Consider the following 26616-nt stretch of genomic DNA (forward strand, 5'->3'; position numbering starts at 1 on the left):
CCCTGCACGTCTTCCGCTATGCACACAGTAATAAAAGTCTTAAGCGACGCTCCCTGCTTCTCCGATTCCCCCTTGCAAAGGAAGAGTGCAGGGCAGTAGGGGTCTTTTGGGGGACTGCTGGGGCTGCTCCCTAAGGATTTATTACTGCCTGTGTTCTCATCGATTAAAGAAAAGCCCTTTGACACCCCCGGTCATGAATGCCACAGCTGCCTCTGATTGCGTTGTGGTGGAGCAGGACCCTCAATCACAGTGTTATCACTCAGGCCTCTGCACGACCTCTCCCACCTCTCTCTTGTGGCACGTGCTGCTAACGTTGTTAACAACAACAGCTCTGTTTCGTCTGTGCGCTGCAGAGAGGTTGCCTGGCTAATCTTCCTAATCTCGGCTTCTAGGCCGTCCAGCTTTTTTCATTTTAGAAAAAAGGACTCAATGAGTCACATCAAGCACAAAGATGATTCTGGCTCTCCTCATAAGAGATTCGTTTGCAACAGATATGATGTATGCATGATGGTGCTTTCATTTGTATCGCAGTTAAAAAAAACACTGAGCGTGTACGCTCACCACACACCAGCTATCTGTGGGGAGGAGAGCAGAGAAATGAAGCCAGTTCAGAGATGGGGATTATTAGGAGGTCATGACTGGTAAAGACCAGGAGGAAATTTGCCAGGACACTGGGGTAACACCCTTTCATGACTTGGAATGATCCAGGAAGCTGCAGGAAAAGGGATAATTACAATTACCTATTCTCAAGCTAATACCTCTGAATAGGATTGATCTCTGACGATCAAATTGCACCATTTTTGCGAAGATATGAGAGAAACCAAAAAACCTAAATGTCAGGGAATCTGCATGCAAAATAGCATCTATAAAAAACCCACACTGATTCTCAGACTCAGTACTCCGACATACTGTATTTCAAGAGTGAACAGACATATGTCTGCTACAAGCAAATCTAGGAGACCCTAGACAGTTCATTAATTAAAATAATGTGCGTGGAATAGTACCTGAGGGAGAGGGCCACTGGCATTACGAACGGAACCCTGCACCTTGCTCTTAAATGAAGATGAATGAGGGAGAATATTAATTTTGTATCCTCAACTTACCAGCTTCCCACTGGGCAAAAAGAGTTTCATTCCGTTTTCTCCCAAATTCACAGTAAGAAATGTGAAAAATACATCAAATGGAACAAATGGTAAAAAAATGGAAACTTGCAGAAGTCATAGTAAACTTTCGACTTGGAAAACTGACTGAAACTTATTGTGCCAGACATTAAAGCACGTTACACATGTGCAAGCAGCCAGGAAGACTGTACTGACACCTTACTTAATAGAATGAACTAAATACACTGACAAAGGCTACTGTACGTGATTCATGGAAATAATGTAAAGAAAGTATAATTAAAATGGCTGGCAGGTGGGAGAGTTACCCTTTTAAACATCAGTTCTTATAACACAGAGGTCGGTCTTCCATCTCAGTCATGCTACAAGACTACAAAAATGAGTTCAGTTAGGAAGTGCTGAAAATGTGAATCTTTAAAGTTTAACTTTTTGGGGGGAACTTTTTCAGAATTTTGGGAATTTTCAGTTGGGACGACTGCCCCCTGTGGATGTCAGTTCTGAGGAGATGGTACTTGAAGATGACAACAAAGGTTTTGATGAGGTTAACGGTATAATGGTTAAGTGCATTAGTGTGTCTGAATGTACAAATGGATTAAAGAATCCATTGGCATTCTTAAGAAATCCTCAGAACACAAATATAATGGCAATAATAAAAGTAAAAAACACAATTACATAAACCTCACCTACAAAACAGTACTTCTTAGAAGTTTTCATAAAACCATGAAAAAATATATATACTGTTTTATATATATTTAATCACTCAGGCACCCTGGGGATTGTCACTGAGTTTATTTCCATCTTTCAGTGATTTCTCTCAGTATCTGTACTTTCAGAAAAACTTTAAAAACATGTAATATGAAACTGAAAGAAAGGGGTTTATGAACCAAGACTAATGTTGCTTAATGTTGGCATTCAAATGTTCTTTGTGACTTTTTTTTTTATTCTTTTAGGTTTAGATTTTCACTGAAAAATAAAACATTAAAAATGGATTTCAAGCATTATAGCGTATGTTAATGTATGAATGTGACATATATTGATATTTATCGATATATTGATAATATCTCGATATTTGTCCTACTGGACACTTGTCTTCACTATAGTTTGTGTGCTTATGCTGCTCAGTTTCTTGTGAAGACACACACCGGATCTTAACATAGAACAGCAATGAAGAAACATGCCTTTTATCATCAAGGAAGTGAAAATCAGAATAAAGTAACTACAGCAGATCCCTGAGATCCTTTCCAGAAGCAGGCATTTTTAAACCATGAGAGAGAAGCACAGATTTCCTCAACAGGATCAAGGCACTTTGAATGTCATAATACTGTGGCATATTCAGGGTCCTGGGGGACAGTCCAGGGTCTTTGGAGGTTAAATGCACATCAAACTAATGAACAAGAGAAGGAAAATCACTGTGGACACAGTGCTTGACCATTTTTATTCTCTTATTGACCTTTTCTCTTCAAGTCATTTCACCCAAGATTGTACTCACACTGTATTCAAAGCACAACTTGAGAACTCTCTTTCTAACTCCTCCTGCTCTGAGACGGGGTGCCACAGTCCATGACCTGCTGGTGTTAAAAGCCCATGTTTAAAAGTAAGAAAACGTAGAATGTCAATTTACAAAGCCCCTTTGGCAAAACCTCTGCCCAGTCTTTTCTGCTACCTGTTTATAGAAGTTCACAGGACAGATCTTACCATAAATTCCAAATAATATTCCTGCTGGACCTGTGTCTGGACTGCTCTTAGATCAGCCCTGTGTTTGTTTCTGCTAATGCGAGCAAACAGTTTGAAAATCCGGCTCCAGGCTACTGTTTTTGTATCGGTATCCAAAGAAAGTCAAGGCCAAATATTTCCACATCTGTCTCCTTCTCTAGCTCACTCACAGTTTCACACATACCTGTTCTCTTTCATTAGAAAAGGGGGGGTAGATTCAGCACATGTCAGTTCTAGGCCATATATATTTTTTGCTAGTGTTTAATCAAGTTCCCCTTCCTTTGAAACATTTGTACAGATTGGCACGGGGAGGCTTAGTGGAATATATCCTTGGGAGCAAGACGTCCACTGGGATTAAAGAGTTTATCAAGAGAATGAGCCGGTGTGTCAGCAAGGGTTTAAAGCAGAACATGTCCATAATGGGGCTACTGAAAGGGGGTGCTGACAGCAGAGCAACAGCACACTCATCAGGGTCTTAGCGCAATATTGATTCCTTACATCGACGCTTTTCATCCCAAAGTGCACCCTTTATACACCCCTGCAGTCTGGCACCACTGGGGTGTTACCCCAGTGTCCTGGCCAAATTTCCCCATGGAAATAATGATAATCCCTATGTATGAATCGGCTTAATTCCTCTATTATCTCCCCTCTGTTTATTATTATTATTTTTATTATTGTTATTATTATAACAATAATAATAATAATGAACCACATAGCAGTTCAAGATATATCAGAACAGTATAGTTATACACAATTTTAATACAGTACTTACAGTAAAAATAGAGATCTTTAAAAATGATGTCAGCAGTTTTGCGAGTTTTAAGCGGGATATTTAAATACCAGATTGTGCCAGCCTAGAGCAGAATTTAGCCACTGGGTTAAAACCCTCTGCCCTTCTTAACTGTGCCATGATCTTTAATGGCCACGTGGTCAGGATGTATAAACTGTATCAATGTCTCATTTGAATGATGACACGTGCTACACCACAGGTCAGCATCCTGGGATACAAGATTAGAAATTTTGGTCTGGGGGCAGAAGTTCACCTACTGTTTTCACCAAAATCACAAGCAGCAGCAACCTGGGTTTCAAAGGAGGTATCCCAGCCCAGTACTGACCAGGCTCCACCGTGCTAATGTCTGAGATCTGACCAGATCAGGCTAAAAACCGGTAAAGCTGATGTCTCAGTAGGAAGGGGGGGGAGACAACAGACCAGTGTTCAGACTCTAGTCTTCATCTTTTTGTCCACACCAGGGTGGACCACTCTCCTGACTTTTGCAGCACACTTGCCTGTAACTGCCTTCTTCCACATACCACAGCCCAGCTACCTTTGGCTTTGCCAGAACACACTCAAGAGCAGCTGTAGAAAAAGTAAGTTAAGCCTTTTATTTTGTTAAATAATAACAGTGCTGCCCCCTCCTGGAAACTTGAATAGAATCCTTTGTCTAGTAATTTTAAAATCCCAAATCCTTTATATATAACCTTTATATAACCTCATCTCTACCTTAAGCAATGGTGGCATTACAAATCCTTTGTTTGCCTTTTTTCTCGTTTTTGCCCATCTTCTTCCTAGGCCCGAGCTGGCTACAGTGTGACCACATGTCCTTCCTTTTACAGCCAGACTCCTGCGGACAGCTGGGTGGTGTAAAGAGATGCATACTCACTCTGTGCAATTTTGGCCAGGTGCAGGCGATTGACCCAGGAGATCTTGCTGAGGGGGTTGGGGGTATTGAACACCACCATGAAGCTGACGGGCCGTCCCGACCTAGAGAGAAGCACATTGGAAAACGATTTCAGCTAAAAATGTTTTATTGATCTACAGCAAAGTGTGGTATTCTAACTGACCTGGGTAGGCATGCCTTGTTTGACTCTGGCTATAACTAGCTTAGCTATCAAGCTGACTCTGTGAATTTCTCAGACAGCTGGACATGAGAATACACATTCTGTGACTGGTATGAAGGCACTTTTACATTCTGTGGTTAAATACAAGTCCTGTGCTTGTCTTGACATTTATGATAACACGAGATTGGCCAGCGATGTACTTAACTTATAAAAAAGAGCATTGAGAATGATTGTATTTAGAACATAACGGGAGAAGATCCACTTTGTGTTTCTCTGTCCTTGTCTCTAAAAATGGCCTTTCCATTTGAAATAAACGCATTTCAAAACATAATTTGCATTGTGACTTGACGTCTTGCATTTCTGCAAAGGAAGTTCGGACACCGTCTACTGTAGGTCAAAATATTTGTAAATAGATTGGCTGCACACTTGAAGCTATTTTAGGAATGGGTTGGTACTGGTTTGCTGCTGTATGCCAGTGCAGAGATGTGAACACTGGTGAGTCTGTTGTGTTACTTTGTCTCCTGTGCTGCACACTGCTGCCCCTTAGGTTCCACCGAGGTGGATCTCTAGGTTCAAAGTGCACAGTGCTCACTAGTCAACACCATGGTTTGAGGGCAAAACACGCCCAATTTTATATCCTCCTTTAAATTCCAAAGAAGACTAAAAACTACTATCATTGGGAAAAATAACCTTTTTCAAATTAATTTTTCCACATTTGAAGTGTTGTTTTTTATACTCTCTTACAGAAGATCCGGAAAATCAGCTTTGGCTACAGAGCAAAACTCCTTGAGAATTGCCCTGTGTGTTTCTTGCAATCCACTGTTGGCATTTGAAGTGCACTTAAGATGCTGACGCAGGTTATGAAGCTGATGTCATATAGTCATATGCGAGAAAAGGAAAAAGCATATATATTAAAACCAAGTGTCATATTAATACACTGAATGAAGTGCCCATCATACAAGTACTGAAGTCAAAGTAGACAAAATAACTAATGTGGCCTTTTCCCAAGCACAGAGTAGTATAAACATCCTGCAAGTCAATGGTGTCCTTACTTTAATTGCTCAAAAGTGCACATGCATACTAGGCAGCATATTTAGACTGTGGCAAGTCAATTTATTGATTATTACAGTTTCTGTTTATGCATGTAGTAAAAGCATTTACTAAGGATATGCTTTAAATGAAACCAAAAAAAAAACCTCAGGGATCTCAGACTGTTGCCATTTGACCTTGAGCCTAATGGAGTTACCCCAGAAAAGAGTATGCTGAAATGAAGTGTCACCTTTGTGAAGTGTTGCATCTCTCACTCATCCTCAGTGTCCTTTTCCCCAGATTCCCTAGCCAGACCCATAGATTTCTATTAGAGTGTCTAGCTACTCACATCTGCCCATTTGTCACTCTACCTAATGCCGTTACTGCTAAAGAGGCTCTTCGCATCCAGGCAAACGCAGGCAATTCACATTCAGGCATCATTAGAGGGTAATTGACTGGAGAATGGTGCTCGGCAGAGAATGCACTTCTGTCATCCCTGCTCACAGCCTGTTTTGCATTCATTTTACTGCGAGAGAGAGAGATCAAGATGGTCATGTTGCTTATTTAATTTGGTTTCTCAGGAATAATGCATGCTCTCTTCTCCTTCCTCATTCTCTTATCCTGCAACTGAAATACACAGGAAGGGGCTACGCACCAAAGGAGTGAGGATCAGCAATTAGTACCAAGCGAATTCAGAGGACTTCAAAACGTGTACTTGACAAATACAGCGATTCTGATTCTGAGGGGTAGTAGGGGCCTGTAGGTCTGTTGTACAGCAACTCTAAAATCCCACAGTGTGCTAACGAAGGAAAAAGAGACACAATATTTCTCAATAATCCCACTGCAAGGAGGAAACATGGGCTATATTATATTGTACAAAAGTAGAAGCTCATGTAATGTCAATGGACAATGCATCAAAAGAATATGCAGACACATTAAATGTTGCCTGTTTCTTCATTCCACAACTCATCTAATTGCATTTTATTTGAGTTTTTTATCTCAGAATGGTTTGATTATTGCAATGATATTAGAGTGTCTCGCAATTGAATGGCGTCACAAGAGATCCCGTATGATGAAAGCATTTTATTTGCCTTTGTCGTGCTTTGGACAATAAAGGTAGGCAGAACAGTGCGGGTTCCAAGATGCTGCCCACTGGTTTTAATCTGTAACTGAGATCTAAACTGCAATCTGTAATTTAATCTGTAACCGATGCTTTAAGAAGAACATGCCAGACATTAAAATAAAGATCTGTTACATCTGCACCTTTTCTGGCAGTTCTACTCTAGTACCAGAGTGTGTCTGGGTTACACCGGAACAGAAGTCTGCAATAAGGAATATTTTGAACTCAACCTAACACAGTGCTAAAATATATTTTGTTAGTGCTTTACAGTTTCATTCAAGTCAAAACTTGCGTCACATTCTGTTAGATTGTTGCTACTTGCAGAAGCCCAAAATGTAACTTTGCTGGGCTTTGCTGGGCATTCCCCCACACAATGATGAAACAGAATGGCATCTGTGAATAGTGCCATTCTCAGCCTCAGTTCTGCTTTGCAGCCTCACAATCCTGAAGGTGAAGTGTTGAAGCATTTGAATGAATTGTGCAAAGTTTACAACTGAGTGGTATAATAATAATAACAGTTAAGTGCAATTGCATAGCAATCATAGACCCTGACAGTTCATAAGAGACCATTTTATTTAGATCACTCAGGCAGCCTATTGTGACTCCCTTCTGCGACGGGCAAATAGAATATTTCCTTTCCTGGCATTTATAACACCAAAGAAGAGCTTTTCATTTCCCTCAGAACATGCACCAAACAGGGGCCGTGAAACCTGTCTGACCTCGGTGAACACTTAGGGCATACAGGGATAAAGCTTTTATACATGGTTTCATGGCTGGCTTGCTCCAAGTAGGAATTTAAACATGAGGAAGTTAGGTGTTAAACGAATCTTGGCAGGATTTCTTAAACGTTTAATGTCTCTTTTTCATTCTGCAACATGAAGGGCTGGCTTTTCCTTCTTCAAGAAACGGGACAGCGAACCCGATAGAACGACTTTGAGCCCTTGTCTAGAGTCCTCTGGCCTAGCTGGCTGTAGTCTGCTGTGTAAGGAGGAGCACTGTAAGAGGAGGGGAGGCTACCCGAGTGATGGATGAACAAGCGTTTCCCTTTTCCTTCGACAAGCCCTAGCAGACACTCCTTGTATCCATTAATCCTGCCTACTACACCATAATGATCCCACTTTCTTGCTCCATTGCTTCCTAAATGTTAGGAAAAAGTTTGCAGAGTCACTTTCAGTTTTTATAACACTCTTTAATTGTAACAGGCCAGTATCTTTGTATTTTTTTTGTGGAAATTTCTAGTGAGTCCTGGATGCATGCTTGTCCTGCTGTTTTGGGGGCTGCCCATCGTCCAGCCTCAAAGGTTAAATATTCTTAGGCTAAATAAAGAGCACATCAGGGGTGAGGGAAGCATGCGGCTCAATATCTCGGCCCCTGCTGTTCCGAGGCAGGTGAGTGCTGTAACACAAGCCAAGTGCCCTCGTCGAGCGGCTGGTCAGAGCCGCGCTGCGCCCCACGGTCTGCTGCGTTAACCTCGGGCCAAGACAGGCAGCGGGGGCACCAGCTGCACTGCCACAGTGCCACCTGCTCACCCAACCCAAGGCAAGCACACTGCCACCACATGGCACATCAAGGAGCCCTGAAAGGCAGAAGTAATTAAACTAATAGCAGGATCACTACAGCCCTGCTCATCCCCAGAACACAAAGAGACGTACCGCATCTGCCTGCAGACCTGCTTGTTTATAGAATCAGCTACCTGGTGTTGGTTGACGATTGTCTTCAATTCCCACGTTTCTGCATTTTCAGAGAGGAGAAAGGTCTGCTAGTATAAAGCATGTTTTTCTATTCCCGATAAATTGGGAAGATGTCTAAACTCGAAGAACCTGTATGGCAATCTCATGGCACCAGGCCTGAGCTATACTGAGACTTGTCACTGAGACAGTTTTTGAAGTTGTTCATGTTTGCTCCTGTGAAAACGGCATCTTCCAATGAACAGATTCAGCCCACGCTTAGAGGCATGGAGGCTTCAAGAATTATGCCAGTTTCGATGGTGTTGTGCATCGCACCTGACTGTGACCGACAGCTGATAGACCAGATTGCGCCTTTGATACTGGTGAATATGTAGTGATTATTTCATGGTATTTGCAAAGACGCTGGCAGCAAAGCCACCGCTAGTTGAGCAGATCTGCTGCCCAGCCTGTTGGAGTCGGATCAGACTGATGTGAACTGCTGCCAGCCACTCGGCTATGTTGGAACCCCTCTGGTTCAGTCTATAAACAATCCTTTTTGGGTGTCCTCTGTTCTACCTTAACCCAGTTCAGGGTATCAGACAGTATCCTGTCTTGTAAGTTGCACACAGCACAAGATCAAACAGCACCATGATTTATAATACTTCATAATATCGCATGTGCTAGGTGGAACATATTTGACTGTTCCAGAAGACAACCCTTAACATGTATATTAACAGCCTGCAGCACCTGGAACTTGACAGGTTTCACCAGAAGCTAAGAGCCCTGACCAAGTCCCTGACATAATCAGCTCGTGACATTGTATATTGCTTCACAGTTCTTGGTTAGTACATTTTAAAGTTTTTCCTTGACTTTCTATTTTAATAATAATTTGCAGTTCAGCATTCAGAAGAAGCAGATCCTTTTGATCCCAGTGCATTAAAAGGTAATGTGCTTTGTATCAGCTAAATCTGTGTGGCCTAACACAATGAATCCATCCTCTCTATAAGGCTAGTTCATCATCAGAACACTAAGGTACAGAGACTATTTACTTTAAGTGTTTGATTACAGACTGTTTAAAGTTATGGATGAGGCACATCTATCAAGAACTACAGTAGATTCTAAAAATTGCAGCATGCATCAAAACAGTCCATTCCAGGTTCAGTATAGGTCAGATTGACTTGTTAAATCCAAAAGTTATTCTTTGTGACTTTTCCAAAGCAGGCACAAAGTTTTCATAATTATCCTGCGTGTGGGCTTGCAACACAGTGGGTCTGATAGTGTGAGCATAGAGACCAGTGTATTGCAAAAACTATACCACCTTGAAACCTAATCTCAGTAGCTAAATCCTGGTCAGCAGCTAGATGAGAGCTTTCTAATGCAACTGTATTTCTTGCTTTAGATTATTGCAATTAGTACTGGCACTAGTGTTGTGAAAGCAGGTGACATTTGTTCATCTTGATAACAGATTCTAAACTCATACCCCAGTATAGCAATAGGGTTGCAGAACATGCTAAACTGGAGGTTAAAGGGTGGTACATATACATTGTAAAATAGATTTCTGTACGAAGAATGAAAATGAAAGGCCTCATGGCATTTTTCACAGAAGAAGCAGTTATCATGAAAATGACATTGGATTTTTAAGGGCTTCTTTTTAGGAATTGACCAATGCATAGATAATTCACAGCATTTGTTACTTTAACAGCTGTAACAACATTGTGCTTTTTGCTTCTTAAAGTGTGTATGTTGTCAGATTCAAAGAGAGTAAAAAGGTTAAAAGAATAGCAAACACAGACTCACAGAGGCAGATTAATCTTTTTAGTCTTAAACAAAGGATGAGACTTAATACAAGTATTTATAAATGTGGTAGACAAAATCAGGTACAGCCACAGCCAGCAAAGAGAGCTATTGGACAGCTAAGGAAACATGAAAGTGTGGCCACAAGTGAGAATTCACAGAAGAGCTGTGAAAGTCTGGAACAAACTACATAACCACATTACTAAGACTGATTCCCAGGGATCACAATAGGGTTGCATAAAATCCTCAATCAGCTATTAGCAACAAAGAAAGTAGTATTTCTGAATGATTTAGGTGAGGCGTTTTTCTGTCATCCCCCAGACACAATCAGGCCCTCAGGATACTCACTTATCAGGTTTGCCTGGAACCAGCAAGCGCAGACGGCACTTGTTAGCACACTGGATCTCATCCTCTTTGATGCGGATGAGCCTCTGTAGGGCCAGACACCAGTCCTGAGCCACTGTTGAGTTCAGGTTCTGCATAGAAACACACCAACATAAGTCTGCAGAAACCTGAAAGCCGCCTCCTCTACAGCCAGATTGAGAGGAAGAGAGAGACAGAGTGTTAGAGAATAGAACAAGCGGGGCTTCTGTGCAGCTCAACCGCAAGAGGGGTTTTCTCAAACAGCTTGAGATGTTTAGTCCAGTCGTCATTGGTTCACGCTGCCGTTATCCGACTGTGACAGGGATTATGAGAGTACGACTGGGTGTGAGAGAAGGAGGTCAGTCTGCCAGCTCACCTGGTAAGAACCCTGCAGTGTGCCAATCAGCTGGGAGACGTCTTCCACCACAGCCAGGTCATGCTGCAGCTCCTGCAGTTCCTGGTAGAGCCTGGGTGGACCCAGGAACACTTTGCCTGCATCACAAGACACAGCAGTCATGTAGAAATCTATTGGAGTTACAGCATCTGCATGGCTATCTTCTTGGGAAAGTCGAGCTTCAACCCCCAGATTTCATTCCTATTGTTACAAGCACACGTAGTACCTAAGTAGGGAACTGCGTCAGCATGCGTAGGCTGCAAAGGGACAAGTAAAGTTTTATTCCTGCTGAAAAGAGAAGGAAAGAAACACAACGTTTCAGCTGTGGAGCCTTCTTTGGGTGTGACAGGCTGTGGAAGGCTCCACAGCCGAAACATTGTGTTTCTTTTCTTCTCTTTTCAGCATGGAATAAACCTTTACTTGTTCCTTAGTACCTAAGTATGCTGCCTAAGGAATTGAACAGAGTTTGTTAATCTATCAAAAGTTTACATAAAGTGTGCCTTGTAAGATCACAGTAGTTTCATAAGGCAGTAGTGAGCATCTTCCTTATTATATACATAGTGAATGTCTGCCTTTATTTACTGTTGACTTACTGTCTGTGATGACAGACCAGAACAATCATGCTTAAAGTAGTAATATTTTAGTACTGTCACCTTATTGGATGGCTTCTAATCAAGAAAGTTTTGAAGAGCAGTAGGATTTAAAAGAGCATTCCACTTTCAAACTACTGTAGGCCATACTTTCATTGATCTTCGAGAAATTGTGAAAACCTAAATTCATCAGTTAGATGAACTATTAACATTAGTGATCGATACTTGATGGACTGATCCCATTGTTTGTCGAGCTACGGCAGCGCAATTCAATACAGCAAAATGAAGAACGTTTCAAATCACACGGCCACGTTGCTTAGAAAAGGCAGCACGGGGTGTCTCATTAAAAATAAAATGCTTCATCGAATCAAATCGAAGTTCCTTTGTGTGCATTCTCTCTGACCTTACATCCGCCTCATAGGGAATCGATAGCTTGTTTGCTTTCTGCAATTTTTGCTTTCCTGCATTTCGGCAGCGCAAAATGAATTGTGTAATTTAATTGAGACAGGAGATGTGGCTCCTAGGTTATCTTACTATATTTCTATTGACAGATAATAAAGTATGGTCACATGCTATACCATTTACTACAGTCTTCACAGAATGTCTGTTGGTCTTAGAGCTGTAAAAGAGGTAATATCAGCAAAGACGATCCCAAGGATTGTCATCTTCAAGGGGCACCATAACCTTTTAATTTAATGGGATATTTAATGTAGCCAGCAGACACTTGTAATCCATACACTGGAATCAATATCCACTCAATCTGAATACCAAACCTTTCCAAGACCTGTGGGGATCTCTGTCAGAGTTGTATGTTTTATTCTCCATAAATAAATTTGGAAACTTCAGAGTGGTATTTCAGCCACCCAAATTCCTGTGACTTTTAATCTGACGTTTCAATTCCCCCAAAACAGCCTTCACTTGGTCATCTCTAAGGCTGCCACAGGAGTCCAGCCACACCCGACTGAGCCAGATAGTTCTTGTACCCGGCAGATACAATCAACAGCTGATAAAGAGCTGTAAAGCAGAGTCTCAGCCTGCACAAACCTATCCTGCACCTGTAAAGAAGGTGCCTGTTAAAGAGTCAAAGTGCTGGGGACTTAGTCACTTTTGCAAACTGCCCCAGGGAAACAAAACACAGCATGTTCTCATGTTCACTCCTCATAAACCTCCAGCTGCAGAAAAGAGCTTTATCTCTGATCTCTACACAAGGCTGAAAATAAGATCACTGAAAAACTGTCATGCTTCTACAACAGCCAAACCAATACAGAGACAAACATACACTGCAGTTGTAAATTCACAGCCATTTAAAATACCTGTTTACAGCCATATTGGCTGGATTATATTTATTTAACCTCTTTACCTCAATAAAACTAGCACTGTGTTACATCCTGTCCTGCATCTATTAGAGCCCCGTCTATGGCACAGAGTGCAGCACTGGAACATTAGGGTGAAAAGCAAGACTGAGAATACAAATCTTATTTAATTTCTTCCAACCCAGTTCCAGACCTTGGGGGAAAGTAAAGAGATCTCTGGAGATTCAAAGCAGACTGTCCTATTTCATCCATGAATTAGGGCACTCAGACCTTCAGGAAATGAAAAATGAGTCCATTTAGGGCAGGAGCTAGGGAGTGTACCATCTGATACTCCGCAGATTGACAGCAGCGACTGAGAGAGCTGTGGCTGTCTCTCCATCTCTATAAATAAACAGCAGAGACGATTCATTCCTGCAGTAAATGGGAGATTCGGACAATTTAGGAAGAAGCGGCATCAGGAACCACTGATTAAAGCTGTTGCCACTGTTGCATAACTAAGCACTGCCTTTTAAGCAGGTCATTACTGCTTTACCGATCCATTGAGAAGGTCTCGTTCTCTGGGTTTTAATGATCCTGTCACTCGGCATAGCCTTTCGATGTTTTCTTATGTGTTCAGCTAAACGCTGCTGCACTAATTCACCTGGCAACCTTAATATTTCTCATAATGCCCAGATTTATGAGCTTATGCTTGAACAGCCTCACAGGGTGTTGATTCCAAGTTGTCTCCTAAAAGGAACAATATGCAAAACACCAGTTTCTTCTGTTTCTTTCATTATTCCGCTTTGTGTAGCAGATAAATACATTTTGCATTTTTCCCCTCACTGATTTACAAATACTAATTATTTTTCATTGGAAGAAGCTGAGATTTCCCTAAGTTTTGGAGCTCAGACAAATGCTGGGGAAAGCATTCTAGTACAGAAGTCTGCTTCTTGGAGCCCAGAACAAGGCCTTGCAGACCTCTTAGCACTCTTGTTTCATAACCCAGGGTCATGGACTCAGTTCTGGCCTTGGGTGCAGGTGTGTGGATGAAGAGCATGTTTCCCATAGTTTAAGAGGGTATTGACTGAGTCCTCTTACCAGCAGCCGTATCACCCTGCAACTCACAGCTGGAAACCCAGTGAAGCTTGGCAGGTGTGAGCCTGGCCAGTACCTGGATGGGAGACTCCTGAGAAAGCTAAGGCTGTTGCTGGAAGAGGTGTTAGTGGGACTAGTAGGGGGGCGATCACCCTGCGGTCTGTGTGGGTCCTAATGCCCCAGTAGAAGCGACTGTGACACTATACTGTAAAAAGGTGCTGTCCTTCGGAAGAGATGGAAAACCAAGGTCCTGACTCTCTGTGGTCATTCAAAATCCCAGGGTTTTTCTCAAATTAGTAGGAGTGTTACCCCGGTGTCCTGGCCAAATTTCCCCCTGGCCTTTACCAATCATGGCCTGCTGATAATCCCCATCTCTGAACTGGCTTCATCGCTTTGCTCTCCTCCCCACTGAGAGCTGGTGTTTGGGGAGCAGACTGGCGCACTCTGGCTGCTGTCCCATCATCATTGGTGGTGGAGGGGAATCCCCATTACCTTTTCTACTACTACTATGCTTTCCATCTAATAACTCCTAATAATTGGCTACTTTAAATTACTAAAAAATGCTACCTTCTTATCTTGCTATGACCAAATGTTTGGAGTCACTTCCTCCTACACCCCATTCGGAGGGTGTGGTATGTCTCAGACTGGCAGACACTTGGTTATATACTTACTATATACAGTATTCCGTGTCCATACATGTGTAGGAGGGCTTTAAATTTAGCTACTCTATAATCAATAAAGAAAATTATCCTTCTCATATCTGTTTTTGGTTCAGTAAGAAGCACATAGTTACGCACTTAAGTCTAAAAGTAATCCACTTTGAATACTTAATATTATATTTCAAACATAAAAGGACTATTTTCCATTTACAGCTCGATGGGCTTTGTGGGTACCTGGAACACTGGCACTGCCTGGTCTCTTGAAGCCACTGTGTTGAAAGAGGGTTTCTTTGTTCTGGGTAGTGCCCTCTTGCCCAACCTCCACTACCTGCACCAGCAGCAGGGGGGCACTCCACTTCATGGCATACTTTGGGCCAACTGGAACAAGGCTGCTGAGGTCAGGTTGCCCCCTAGTGAAGAAACAAGGGATATACTAGCGACGTTGGGACAGACGATCTGCTTTCTACAGTGCAGGTTCCAACCCATGCACAAAAATGCTGAAAGATACATTTAATCAACATGAAAAGTGTCAGGCATAAAAAATGGAATTTTAAAACCTTCTGATCAATTCCATTAAACATAAGTGTGAGACCCCCAACAGTTATATGGCATCATTACTATTCATGTATTCCCCTAATCAAGAGCTATCAGTGTTCTGATCAGTTCTCCAAGACTTTTAAACTGAGGACAAACTTGGTACCAGGGGAATACAATTGTACAAAATAATGAAACATATTTCAGTGCAGTAATTATTTTTTAAGCTTAAATGAAATGCTTTGAAAGATCACTCACAGTGATTATAAATTAGCTAGGAAAGGTACAAATTACATGCACACTTTTCCTTTTATCCAATGCTCAGTGCCAGTACGTTTCATAGTTGATATCTTTGATGGGGATAAAGAGTGAAGTGGGTATTCTTTTAAGGTAGTGATCTTTCAAGACAGTTCTTCTAAGCATGTAAAGGAGTTATATCTGGGTATCTTGAGAAGCACCACTAAGCATGGTATATACTGTACTGTTCTAACTCGATTTTTGCTTTTGATGTAGAGGTGATATTTTGACACATTATTATCACAAGGCAGTTAGCAGCGGTGGAGGGCCGAGATGTGAAACTGACTTGACATTGATGTTGGCGCAGATGAGCGTGTCGTTGAGGAGGAAGACCTTGCGCTCCTTGGACTTGAGGACCTGCCCCTTGTCTCCGTACACCGTCTCAATCAGCGTCTCGCACAGGATCAGCTGCCTCTGGTCCGAGCTCAGCAGCTGCATGGGGACAGAGACGGACAGCTCATCACTCCACGGCGTGGGATTCTACCGCCGACAGGGTGCCGAAGTGGCTTCAAATTGCTCGGGTCTGGTGTCTTATCGTTCCATCCATCCATCCAGTTCCTAAACAGCTTTTTCCAAGATGGAGTCAAGGGGCAGCCAGTGAGCTACGGCCTCAAGGCAGGGTTACCAAGATCACGGGACGCCAGTCCGTCACAGTGCACACCCACAGATACAAACACATACGCACTCACACCGGGGCCAATTTTCTAAGAAGCCATTTAACCTGCCGGTATGTTTTGGGACTGCGGAAGGAAACCTGGGCACCTGGAGGAAACTAATGTGTGCACAGGGGAAAACACACAAACTCCACTGTGACAGAGTGCTTGTTATTTTTTTCTTTCTTTCTGAACGTGAAATACTCCAATCCTTCCCCCTACCCTTCTGGTATGTTTGAGAGAGTGTATGTGATACGAATGAAGTGTGAATGATACTTACCCTTTTGTTGTTTCCCTAAAAGCACTGCAGTGTTTTCCCCATTTGGAGAATTGTATTGTATTGTTTTGTGTTGCTCAAGATGGCCACCAGTCACCTTTCCTGTTTGTAGTATCACACAAATGATCTTAAAGGGAAAGGTTACTGGTGAGCCATCTAGAAATAACCGATGTAAGGTTAGTTGTTTTGTTTAAGTGAATATATATATCAGTTGCATGACTCTGTTCAAATTTATAAGTTATTCTGGGATGGTTAAATACTCTATTTTTATCAATCTGCCCATTTCTGTTAAGAAAATGTGAGCGAGTCCCTTTAAGAGGCTGGTCCTTAGAAGAGGAGGGGCTATAAAAGGAACTGGGAGAGCTCAGTATGGAGGAGGGTGCCTTGGAGGAAAGGTGTGGAGAGTACTCCTGTGAGGGGTTTTTTTTGTTATCCTTATTTTTTGGCAATAAATCCAGTTTTGTTTGCATTTGAAGACTGCTGTGTGGAAGTTTCTTTTCTTTTGAGCCAAACCTGGTCACTTGTCCCGGTGACATTCACACAGATGGCACCCCAGGGATGGAACCCTACAGCCCTAGAGATCTGAGGCTGCAAATGCTAACCACTGCAGCACTGTGCTGCCTTGTATTATTTTTAAGAAGCCTAGATCAATGGAGCAGCTCCACAAAAGAGTGAACTCACACGTTACAATGCCTGGCAAAATCGTGCATCCCAAACTTCTGTCCCGCCTGGGTAGTCCGCATGCATAAAAGGTTTCAGCTTTTGAAAGCCCTTTCAGCTCTTGCCTCTAAAAGTAACTGTGTGAGCTTGCCTGCAGCAGGGAGTGAGGCAACTCAGCAAGACTGAGCAGTGAATTTTCTAAGCTCAGGTGAGTGGGCTGGCAAGAACTTCAAGAATTAAGAATGCCGTAAGTAAGCATGTATGAAGCTGTTTCATGAATAGTTCCGAACTATGAGAGAGAAATTTCCACTGGCTGTCCTGGTCCCATTAACCTTTTTCTTAGCAATCCATAAAGTGAGGAAAAGAATATGCAAAAAAAGGACTTTTGCCTATTTAACTGAATCTCAGAGATGAAAAGGGACCTGTAGATTTAACAGGGCTGCCGTAGTTCATTTCCGCTCAAATCAGCTCATGCCAAATCTGTCATTGTTTCTGGGCTTCGCCACTTTCTTTCTCCTACATTCACACTGCCCTCTAGGGGAAATAACAGGCTGAATCACGCGGCACTGAGTATTGCCAAACACGAAGACGTACCTCTCTGTTAATGCTTCCTGACATTCCCTGATAACTGACAAATCAGCCCCAGTCAAAGCGTCTAGAATTGTTATTATTTCAGTTTTATTTTTAGAAGGCTTTTGTGCACCATGGAGCTCCTGTGACAGCGCGCTTTTTCTGCAGTCTTTGGAATGCCCTTTTCTACTGTAGCATGCAGCTGAAATTGACAAACTCATTTCTGAAGGAGTTGAACTTTTTGACAGTTTGTGACCAGTGGGTGAGGGGTGTCCTGCTTCCACTCCCCAGGGGATCTCTGCTACCTGCAGTGCAGAGAAGTCCTCAAATAACATTCTGCTGTCATAAGTGGGGTGGCTCATATAACAGTAAAGGCTATGGGAGTGGCTGACTTGTTGATTGCACCAACAAGATTGTAATTCAACGCAATTCAAGGGTCAAACATTTCCCTTTCCAAAAAAACAACATATCACAAATCAATTCCCTTAACCACATACAAGCACTCACCATTATAGAGAATAACAAATGCATAATGTTGCATTACACAGTGAATAGACAAAGAATATGTGCGTACCACTTCAAAGATACTGTACAAATCTTACTTTCAGTTTGCTACTTTCATTTTTGTTGTCTCATCACAGGATCGACTTATTAATCAATTTCAATTTCTTCGTGGTGAGAGAAGAAACACCAAATCTCCTGGCAAACCATCCAGAGGAGTTCTTGTGTCTCATTCTTTCACTGTGGTCTTCTGGTAACATTACGACTGTGTGTTGAGTAATGGCATATGAAAAGAAATGAACAGAATGAATAGAAATGGATGACATAGGGTTTTTTAAATAAGCAATGATGTTCTTTCAGAATGTCGGCTTGTCTTGCAGAAAGATAACCACTACATTCCCTTTACCAGTTCCTATCAAGATCAAGTGTTGCAGCTGAATTGGTTAGGACAGACTCTACAACATGTCCATTTTGAGCTTAAGCCAATCAGTTTTCGCTCCCGCCAGGATATCACAGTGAGTATGCATGGTGACACACTAAGTCATACTGCTGAAGGACCCAACAAGGAATGGGACAGCTGCTTCTCCAAAAATGTGAAAGACAAAAGAAACGAGCCTAGGAATCCCCACTGAAAGCCCTGTCAAAACCATTTCAAGACTACCACAAACGTTTTGTTTTGAAAAATAACAATGTACTACTGCTGTTTTAACTAAAAAACAGCTGATGTCACGGTGCTGTATTGCATGTTCTTTACTGAGCACTTAATCCTGCAACCATGTTTTAATCACTGCCAAATGATTATCTTTTCCCTGCGAGGGGAAATGTCAATGAAGTAGGGTTGACCAATTAAATGAAATCATGCCTTTAATCTTGACCAAAGCTAGCTGTGTAAAGCAACAAATTTGCCCTCTACAACTCAAAGGCAGTCTTTTCTTTAGCCATCAAACCACAGTCAGTGGTAGATACCAACTCTATACTCCAAAATGGATTATATATAACAATTGAAATTAGTATTGAGCAGATTCCCAGGAATTATAGTTTTTTTTTCTGAACAACACCTCCCAGATTTCTGGATGTGTGTTCTTTTATCTTCATTTTGCATGCAGACACAAATGCAATGTCAGATGTCAAGCAGCCAGAAGTCTTTGAATGGACATTTGAAACCTGTCTTCCTGACTGCCTAGCAGTGTGTGATTCATGTGGAGAACAGACTTTGAACCTGGATCATTGTGATGTGGATATTCTACATTAGAATTGTCCCACAAAGCACCAGTGAGCTAAAGACATTTGATCAAACAGCTGCAATTAAAACAGACACTAAACAAAATCCTAGTTCTAGATATCAGCAATGGTCTTAATCACCTCATCATAAAGGCCTTCCAAAACATTCACGTTTACAATAAAATGTTTCATTTATCTCCTGATTATCTTATTTAAAAATATATTAGGATTTCCTAGAGCACCATTATATTAATGGAAAAATAATGTTCAAAAGCAAGCTCTACTGCACTGTTCAGTCAGGCAGTGATCAGCAGTATTGAATGAGACTAGTAAACAACATTATCCCCAGATGCAGCTTAGTTACAGAACAATGCATATAGCTGATGTACAGTCTATAAAATCTGTTTGTACATAGGCACATACGGTAAGTTGGATTTTATTGAACAAAAACTCAGCATAAGAGGGCAAGCACAATTCTAAATCGTCCGGATCGATACAGGTTAGAGACAAGAGCATTTTTATTCATTCCAACAGGTGAAATCTTTCCTAAAATGAGGACTACAGAAAGAGCAAGAGCATCATTATAGCACCATTTAAGCCAGTGATTTTTCAAAATTATTTTCTCTCCTTGTTGCCGCAAATGAGTCTGTGTTGTGTTGTCTTAAAGCGATTAAAGAACTGCTGGATTAAATGGCTTTGACTACAGCCCTTTCCTTCTTATTTAAACCAACACATTCTGGGCTTATAACCATGATTTTGTGATTTTATTCTTCATTATGGATGAACATGTGTGGTTGATGTGCTGCAGGGTTACACTGTTTCAGACAGACACACCTGAGCAGGTGAAGGAGAGGGCAGGAAGAGAGGCTAACAGGCTAACAGAGGCCAACGAAAGGACAAGACAGGTGCTCTGATCCACCAACAAACCAACAAGTTCTAGCTGATCAGGCACAAAAGCTGCACTGGTGATCAGACAGAACGACAGAACGACAGAACGACAGCTGCCAGCCAGGTCCAAGCTGCTACCTTGTTGAGGGTGCGGTCACTGATACTCTTGGCCAGCTGCTGGATCTCGGTGATCTGGTCTGCCACGCGTTTCTGCTCGTTGAGCTTCTCCGCCAGTGTCTCCAGTTCAGTGAGGGCCAGCTGCAGATGTAAGCGGTCTGGGTGCCCCTTGGACGTGTTCTTCAGCATGTCCTTCAGAGACACAGAGCGCATGGAGTCCGTGAGAAACTGCCCCCAACTAGCCCCCCTCCTGTACACCAGGCAGATAGGGGGACTCCACCATTGAAATCTGTGGTATTATTTGTATGATCAACTGTTTTATGGCAGTTCGTCTTTTTTAATTTAATTAGGCTGTTAAAATTCAATTTGTATAAAGCACTGTTCATTTTAAAGACATTTTTGTTTTACATCAACCTGTTGCTCTACATTATTCAGAGAGTCTCGGGCACAATTTAGGCACCCTTTACTTGAAATAATATTATTCATTATTTTGTTTTGTTTAATGACTACTATTTCTTAAAACAGCAATAATAATAATATCGTCACAAAGTTATTGAACAGTGACATGTTTGTTTGTCTAAAACTGTGTGTTAAGTTCATGTTCTTCTGAGACCCTTCAGTTAGGGAGACTCATTCAATCTTTCCCACTATGCTGTTTTTTGAGTGAATAAGTAAGTTTTTAAGCATTACTCACCAGATTATGTATGAAAAGAAGCACTTTTAAGTCTAATTAATAGAAGAGTGGTGGCTAATTTGTAAATACCCTCTGGAATGACAACTAAACCTACAGAAAATGTGAAGTAAAAGATCGTGTCATTTTATGTAGCTTAATATTTGACTTAATAAAGTGTTTATCTATAAGAACAATCTGGCTCAGACAGCTGAAATATTTGACTGGAGCCTGGTGATGCCCAGTCTGCTGGTGTGTGAGTAACTGATAGCTCCATGTACTGTATATCTGTGCTGTTAATGTCCGTGCGCCGCTGGACGGACCTGCAGCAGAAGGATGAATTGGGGGAATCTCTGGATGGGCTTCACCATCAGGCCATACAGCGTGATCCGGTCAGCACTGGAGGCCTGCTTCTTCTGAGGGACAGGGCAGGTGAGGCAAGAACAACAGCACACACAGCACAGCTCAGCAGAGCACAACTGCGCAAACAGGCAACCTCAGAAAAAAAAACGTCACGTGTCCAACTAGAGAAAAATAAAAAGCTCTAGAAGGTTATATATTTCTCGAAATCATTCAAAACACAAGGCTCTGAAATCACCTCTGCCGAGGAGCATACAAGACCAACGCTCGTCACTGGCACTTGTCTCCTGTCACCTTTATCATGTATTTCTGGATGAGAGAGGATGGACCGTCTGCCAGCTGAGCTGCCTCACCTTAAGAAAATCCAGGAATGCAGGTTTGGAAATGCAAGCCTTTTTAATGAGAGCCATAGCGTTGGTGAAGTTATTGACATAATCGCTGTAGACATCCAGCACCATTGACTTGGAAAACTGAAAAAAGCAACAGGAGAAAATCATTTTATTTTTTAAAAAAGTGCCTACTGTATGCATGTACAGTTTTTATTAGTTGTGTTCCATGCAGATTTGCTTTTAACTTTGACTTCAATGGTCATCCCGGGTTCTGCTGTATTGATACTTTGAGGTACATTACAATACTTTCCGGGTCTGGGGATAGAGAGGTCCAAAGTATATGAATGCATCTTCTACTCCATTCAAAGTGATCAGTACTCCATGTCATGCAATTGGAAGCAGATAACCTCAAAAACACAAAGGAGTTCGCCGACCTGTGCATTCCAATATTTAGCAGAGAAAATACTCATTTAAAAATATCTATTTATTTCACTTGAATGAAACACAGCTTTCAGGATGATGCTGATCATGGCAATTTGGGTGCAAAGGCGGAAGTGAATCAGTAAATCACATTTCCAGACTTGAGAACTGGAAATGAGGAAGTTTCACTATTTCCCCATCCCCTCGCAAATGGCTAGAAGCCAAAATGCAGAGAAGTAGTATTCGATTACGAGCCAGTATGGCATTTAGGCTTTTGGTGATTAATACACCCGTTATAAAATCAATCACGAGATGTTCTGCCTTTCCGATGGAGCTTTGTAACGGGTGCCGAGCATATCAGCCACAGCCGGTCGTATTAACACTCAGACATCTTCATATTGCCGGAGGGAATCAAAAGGAGATCAATGTAATTACACAATATATAAGGTCAAGCAGCATACGATGCCCTTTTAAAGGCTAAACAATGCGTACACAAAATAACTGGGTTAAAACAGCAAATCAATTCATTAGTTCTGTAATTGACTGTGAGAACATAATTCATACAGATGCCTCATTAATGTGGCACCGAGGTAGGATTTATTATCCTCATAATTGAATGCACAATTGAAGTGTGCCGCTGTACTTGCGAGCACCGTACATAAATTACATTCGAGCATTCCTTTTCCAGAGTGCATGGGAAGTGACTGGAGTGCTGCCACCGTCATTCCCTAAACAAATTGAAATGATAGCGACTAAGGGTCATGGGTAACTAGGAATGTCTGCACTAGAAAAAGTGTAACTTTCCTGGAGGACCGGGACGAGGACTTTCAGCCCATCTTACTCAATTGGCTGCTTATTTTTTTATTGGTCTGAAGACCCTCAACCAGCTATTTCTTAAAATCACAGGGAATCATTGTCAACCTTACAACCACACCTGCCCACCCTACCTAAATAGCGGTTCTCAGTCTCAGTCTACACTCCCCACTGAGCACCAAGTGCTCTAAATTCATTTTTAAAACACTGGAAATGCTAGCCCTTCTGAACTACTAGTGGTGCTTTCAATGTATGCTCAGGACGTTGGGAACAGTTTCCTTCGACACAGCTCCTGTTACTCTGAAAGCATTGCCATACATACTGAATATACTAACCTGTTTATAGTTTGTTAGAATGGGGTGGATGGTTATACTGTAAATTAGTGTAAGCCAGAACATACTGTACAGTACATTGGATTCATTTTAGCAAACATCAAAGCAAAGGGGAATTTTCTTATGGAATCTGCATAAGGGTCTCTTTTTCCCCCTGTTTTCAACCCCGGCAGAAAGAGCTACCACAGTGTCCGAAGGAAGCAGCCTTCCAGAGAGGGCCCTGCGCCCGAGCTCACCGAAGCCACAAAGAGATCCCCGATCTTCTCCGAGGAGTCCCACTCGGCCACCCGCGAAGCCAGCGCGATCTGGAACATGGAGTGGCACTGCAGGATCTCCCGCAGGCGGTAGAAAATGAGGTGGATCTTCCTGGGGCTCAGAAGGCGTGGCTCAGCCTCCAGCAAGGGTTTCTGGTACTCCTGAGTGGACGAGAGTTTGAAGAAACCGAAGGAGTATTCCATGCTGTCTTTCAACAAGAGTGAGAGATTTTAATTACGAATTTTGGCAAAGGAAGGGGAACAGCAATAAGGATGTGATCAAGGTGGAATGGCATTTTGCAACAAACAAGATGCTCTCAGTACATACTGTATCCTCCTGTATCCTTCATGGCTTCCATGTGGGACAAATGCATCTATATGGACAGAATTAGATTCACTTTGTCCCTCCCCTGCATCACTGCAGTCTTGATGTTTAAGATTTTAGCCTATAAAACACACTTCTCCCTATTTATGCATTTCTTAAACTCATTAGAATGTTTTACATTTACAATATAACCCCTGTGTCTCTATGCCAAAAGCTTCTGCAGCCAAATAAACTAAAAGCTACTGAAGAAGAGAAACATGCCTGAATATATCCCTACTCCATTTTAGTAACATCTGTTATGGAATGCAAATGAAGCCCTGTCAACACCCAATCAGCTTGTAACCCAAAAGAAAATGACCAATGGTATCGCACTTCAAAGACTCTGGTATGCATGTGCAGCTATAGCATGGATTGTCTTGAGCCCATTAAAAATCTAAAGGCACTGGGGCTGAGTCCCTGCATTGCCTGACACAAATTAAGTACTGGTTGTTTCAAATCAATTTGAAATGCAAATTATGGTAGAATGGTGTTACTTGATTTTTATTTTACCAAACTCTTAATGGATCTTCTTATTCCAACCCAATCTGGAATCGCAAAATTGTTCACATTTCGGCTCACAGCTGCAACTGATGTCCTGCACAGGGAGAAAAGGGACCACCTACCAGGCCACTTACAGGAGCATTTGACATGCTGCAGGCAGCCAGCAGGAGGGTCAGTGCCAACTGGAGGAGTGGTGAGTCCCTCACTGACATCACTGTAAGCCTGCAGGCAGCTGTAGCTCCTGAGAAGTCAGAGAGCTCTCACCAGCCACCTGCCCTATACACTGAATTACCTAGAAAAATGTGCACCACCACTTTGGGAAGCTCAGTCAAAGGCAGTATCATAGAACTCAGCCTGTGCTTACTGCTTGAGCCACTCAGAAGCCCTAACACCTGGGGGTATAACTTTTTTGAGAAGAAGAGTATAGCGGAAGAACACAACTATGTAAAATAAACATCAAAACCAGTATCACAGCCACAGACCTCCACCATTGGGACTATTTCTTTTTTTTCGAATGTTTAAAACTAGATGTGTGAACAGTCAACAGAGGAAGTAAGTCTAGTGTGCCTTTCTTTACTGGAAGTATTCTTTGATTGGAAACCTCTGAAGGCTGCGTAGCTCTGGCTACATTCAATTGGCTCACAAGGGGAATTCTGTGTATTTTTAAAGCCCAGACAGCAATGATTCATCAAAGCAAAAGGCAGAAATAAGAAGCAATAATTTTTGCGCACACAGAATTAGTTGGATAGCGATAAGAGTGCACCATCAGCAATGAATACCGACGGTGCGTGTTTTTAACAAAAAGGAAATTTTCCTAAATGAACTTTTGCTGCCGTTTAGTCGTAAGCTGTGCCAATTAAGAAGTGAAAGGATTGACGACAATCGTCTATTATTAGTCCTGATTTAGGGGCAGTTTCCATTTGCAGCTGGAGTGAAGACAGCCAGCAGAATTCCAGCAGGAGTAAGTTATAGAAAGGAATTTAATCTACATCTGACAAGAGCGCATATTCTAAAAATAAACTGCTTTAGCAGCACTGGTTGTCACACCATCAACCTTCACTGTGTACTGTGTTCAAGAAGCAGAACTGGGAAATGAATATTTCACAGCACATTACATGCTCCTTTAATATCTTCTGCAGCCATTAACACGGAAACAATTTCTCCCCCTTCAGTAAAACAACTGAACTCTTTTCATTCTGAACAAAACACTACACCTAGCAGAAGATCAAAAGCCACCTAAGGATCACTTTCCATAAGACAAAAAGGGGTTGGTTTTCTCCAGATTCTCCAATTTGCAATGCACACACTGCCCTCACAATGCTCAAAGGCTTGTTGGTGCACATTATGCTTTCAATGTTTATCAGATTTTGCGGTTGCCCAGCAATTTCATGCCTGTTTTGGTTAGAACAAAGCATTGGCTGTTAAAATTAGCACATTAAAGGCCCTTAGATTAGCCCTAGCAGAAGATACCAATATAACAGACGTCCTATACATTTCAGTTGCTACTATTTTTATGTTGCTAAAGTCATTTTTTACCATAATGACATCCTGCAGAAAGATTGTGCATCTGCCCTGCACCTGCACTTTATAAAGCAAAGCAAATATAACTAAGAAGATCAAAATAAGTCAACAGGTAAGGTACAGTACTACATATAGTACATCATCTTGCAGTTTGGTTACAAAACAATGCACTAATTGGTCTGTTTAGCCTTGTGGTCCTTTTGTCATATTTCACATCAGATGCCTGAATATATGATCATTCCACAGTGCAATTGATTCCTTGCGCTTGCTTATGAGGCCAGCTGTGAATGGGTGGGATCCAGATTGACCACAGACCCACAGACTGACATTCACTTTCTAAAGTGGGACAAGGCAATATACGGCCATAGCCGTGCAAACGCAAGAGATGACAGCAGGAAAACACACCGATGAACACAGGGGACAGCTGGGCTTCACTCAGTGATTTGACGAAGGCAATTACTACTCTCAGCATTGATTAGGTGCTTTTCTACATTGACCACATCACTCAGAACAGCACATGTACTGTATTGTGATATGTGCACTCTCTGGAGAAAAACAAATGAGGTGCAAATACATACATGGGAGCGTGTACAGCGTTCAGAACTGAGTGAGCAGACTCCATTAAAATTACCAGTGCCGACTAGATTTCATCAACTAGAAA

At 42.0% G+C, this 26616-nt stretch overlaps 1 protein-coding gene across 3 annotated transcripts in view; it reads right to left on the minus strand.

The window, feature by feature from the left end:
* LOC102696094 (rho guanine nucleotide exchange factor 10-like protein) overlaps window positions 1-26616 on the minus strand; it is a 139643-nt gene that overhangs the window by 59015 nt on the left and 54012 nt on the right. For all 3 annotated transcript variants that reach the window (XM_015337206.2, XM_069183649.1, XM_069183648.1), the window contains 9 exons: window positions 23552-23731; window positions 21775-21891; window positions 21385-21477; window positions 20413-20583; window positions 15791-15936; window positions 14908-15083; window positions 11020-11135; window positions 10629-10756; window positions 4493-4593 (listed from right to left, as the gene is read on the minus strand). In XM_015337206.2, the coding sequence (XP_015192692.2) occupies window positions 4493-4593; window positions 10629-10756; window positions 11020-11135; window positions 14908-15083; window positions 15791-15936; window positions 20413-20583; window positions 21385-21477; window positions 21775-21891; window positions 23552-23731 (1228 nt within the window). The remainder of the gene's footprint in view (window positions 1-4492; window positions 4594-10628; window positions 10757-11019; window positions 11136-14907; window positions 15084-15790; window positions 15937-20412; window positions 20584-21384; window positions 21478-21774; window positions 21892-23551; window positions 23732-26616) is intronic.

Source organism: Lepisosteus oculatus, chromosome 25 (genome assembly GCF_040954835.1).
Source record: "Lepisosteus oculatus isolate fLepOcu1 chromosome 25, fLepOcu1.hap2, whole genome shotgun sequence".
NCBI lineage: Eukaryota > Metazoa > Chordata > Actinopteri > Semionotiformes > Lepisosteidae > Lepisosteus > Lepisosteus oculatus.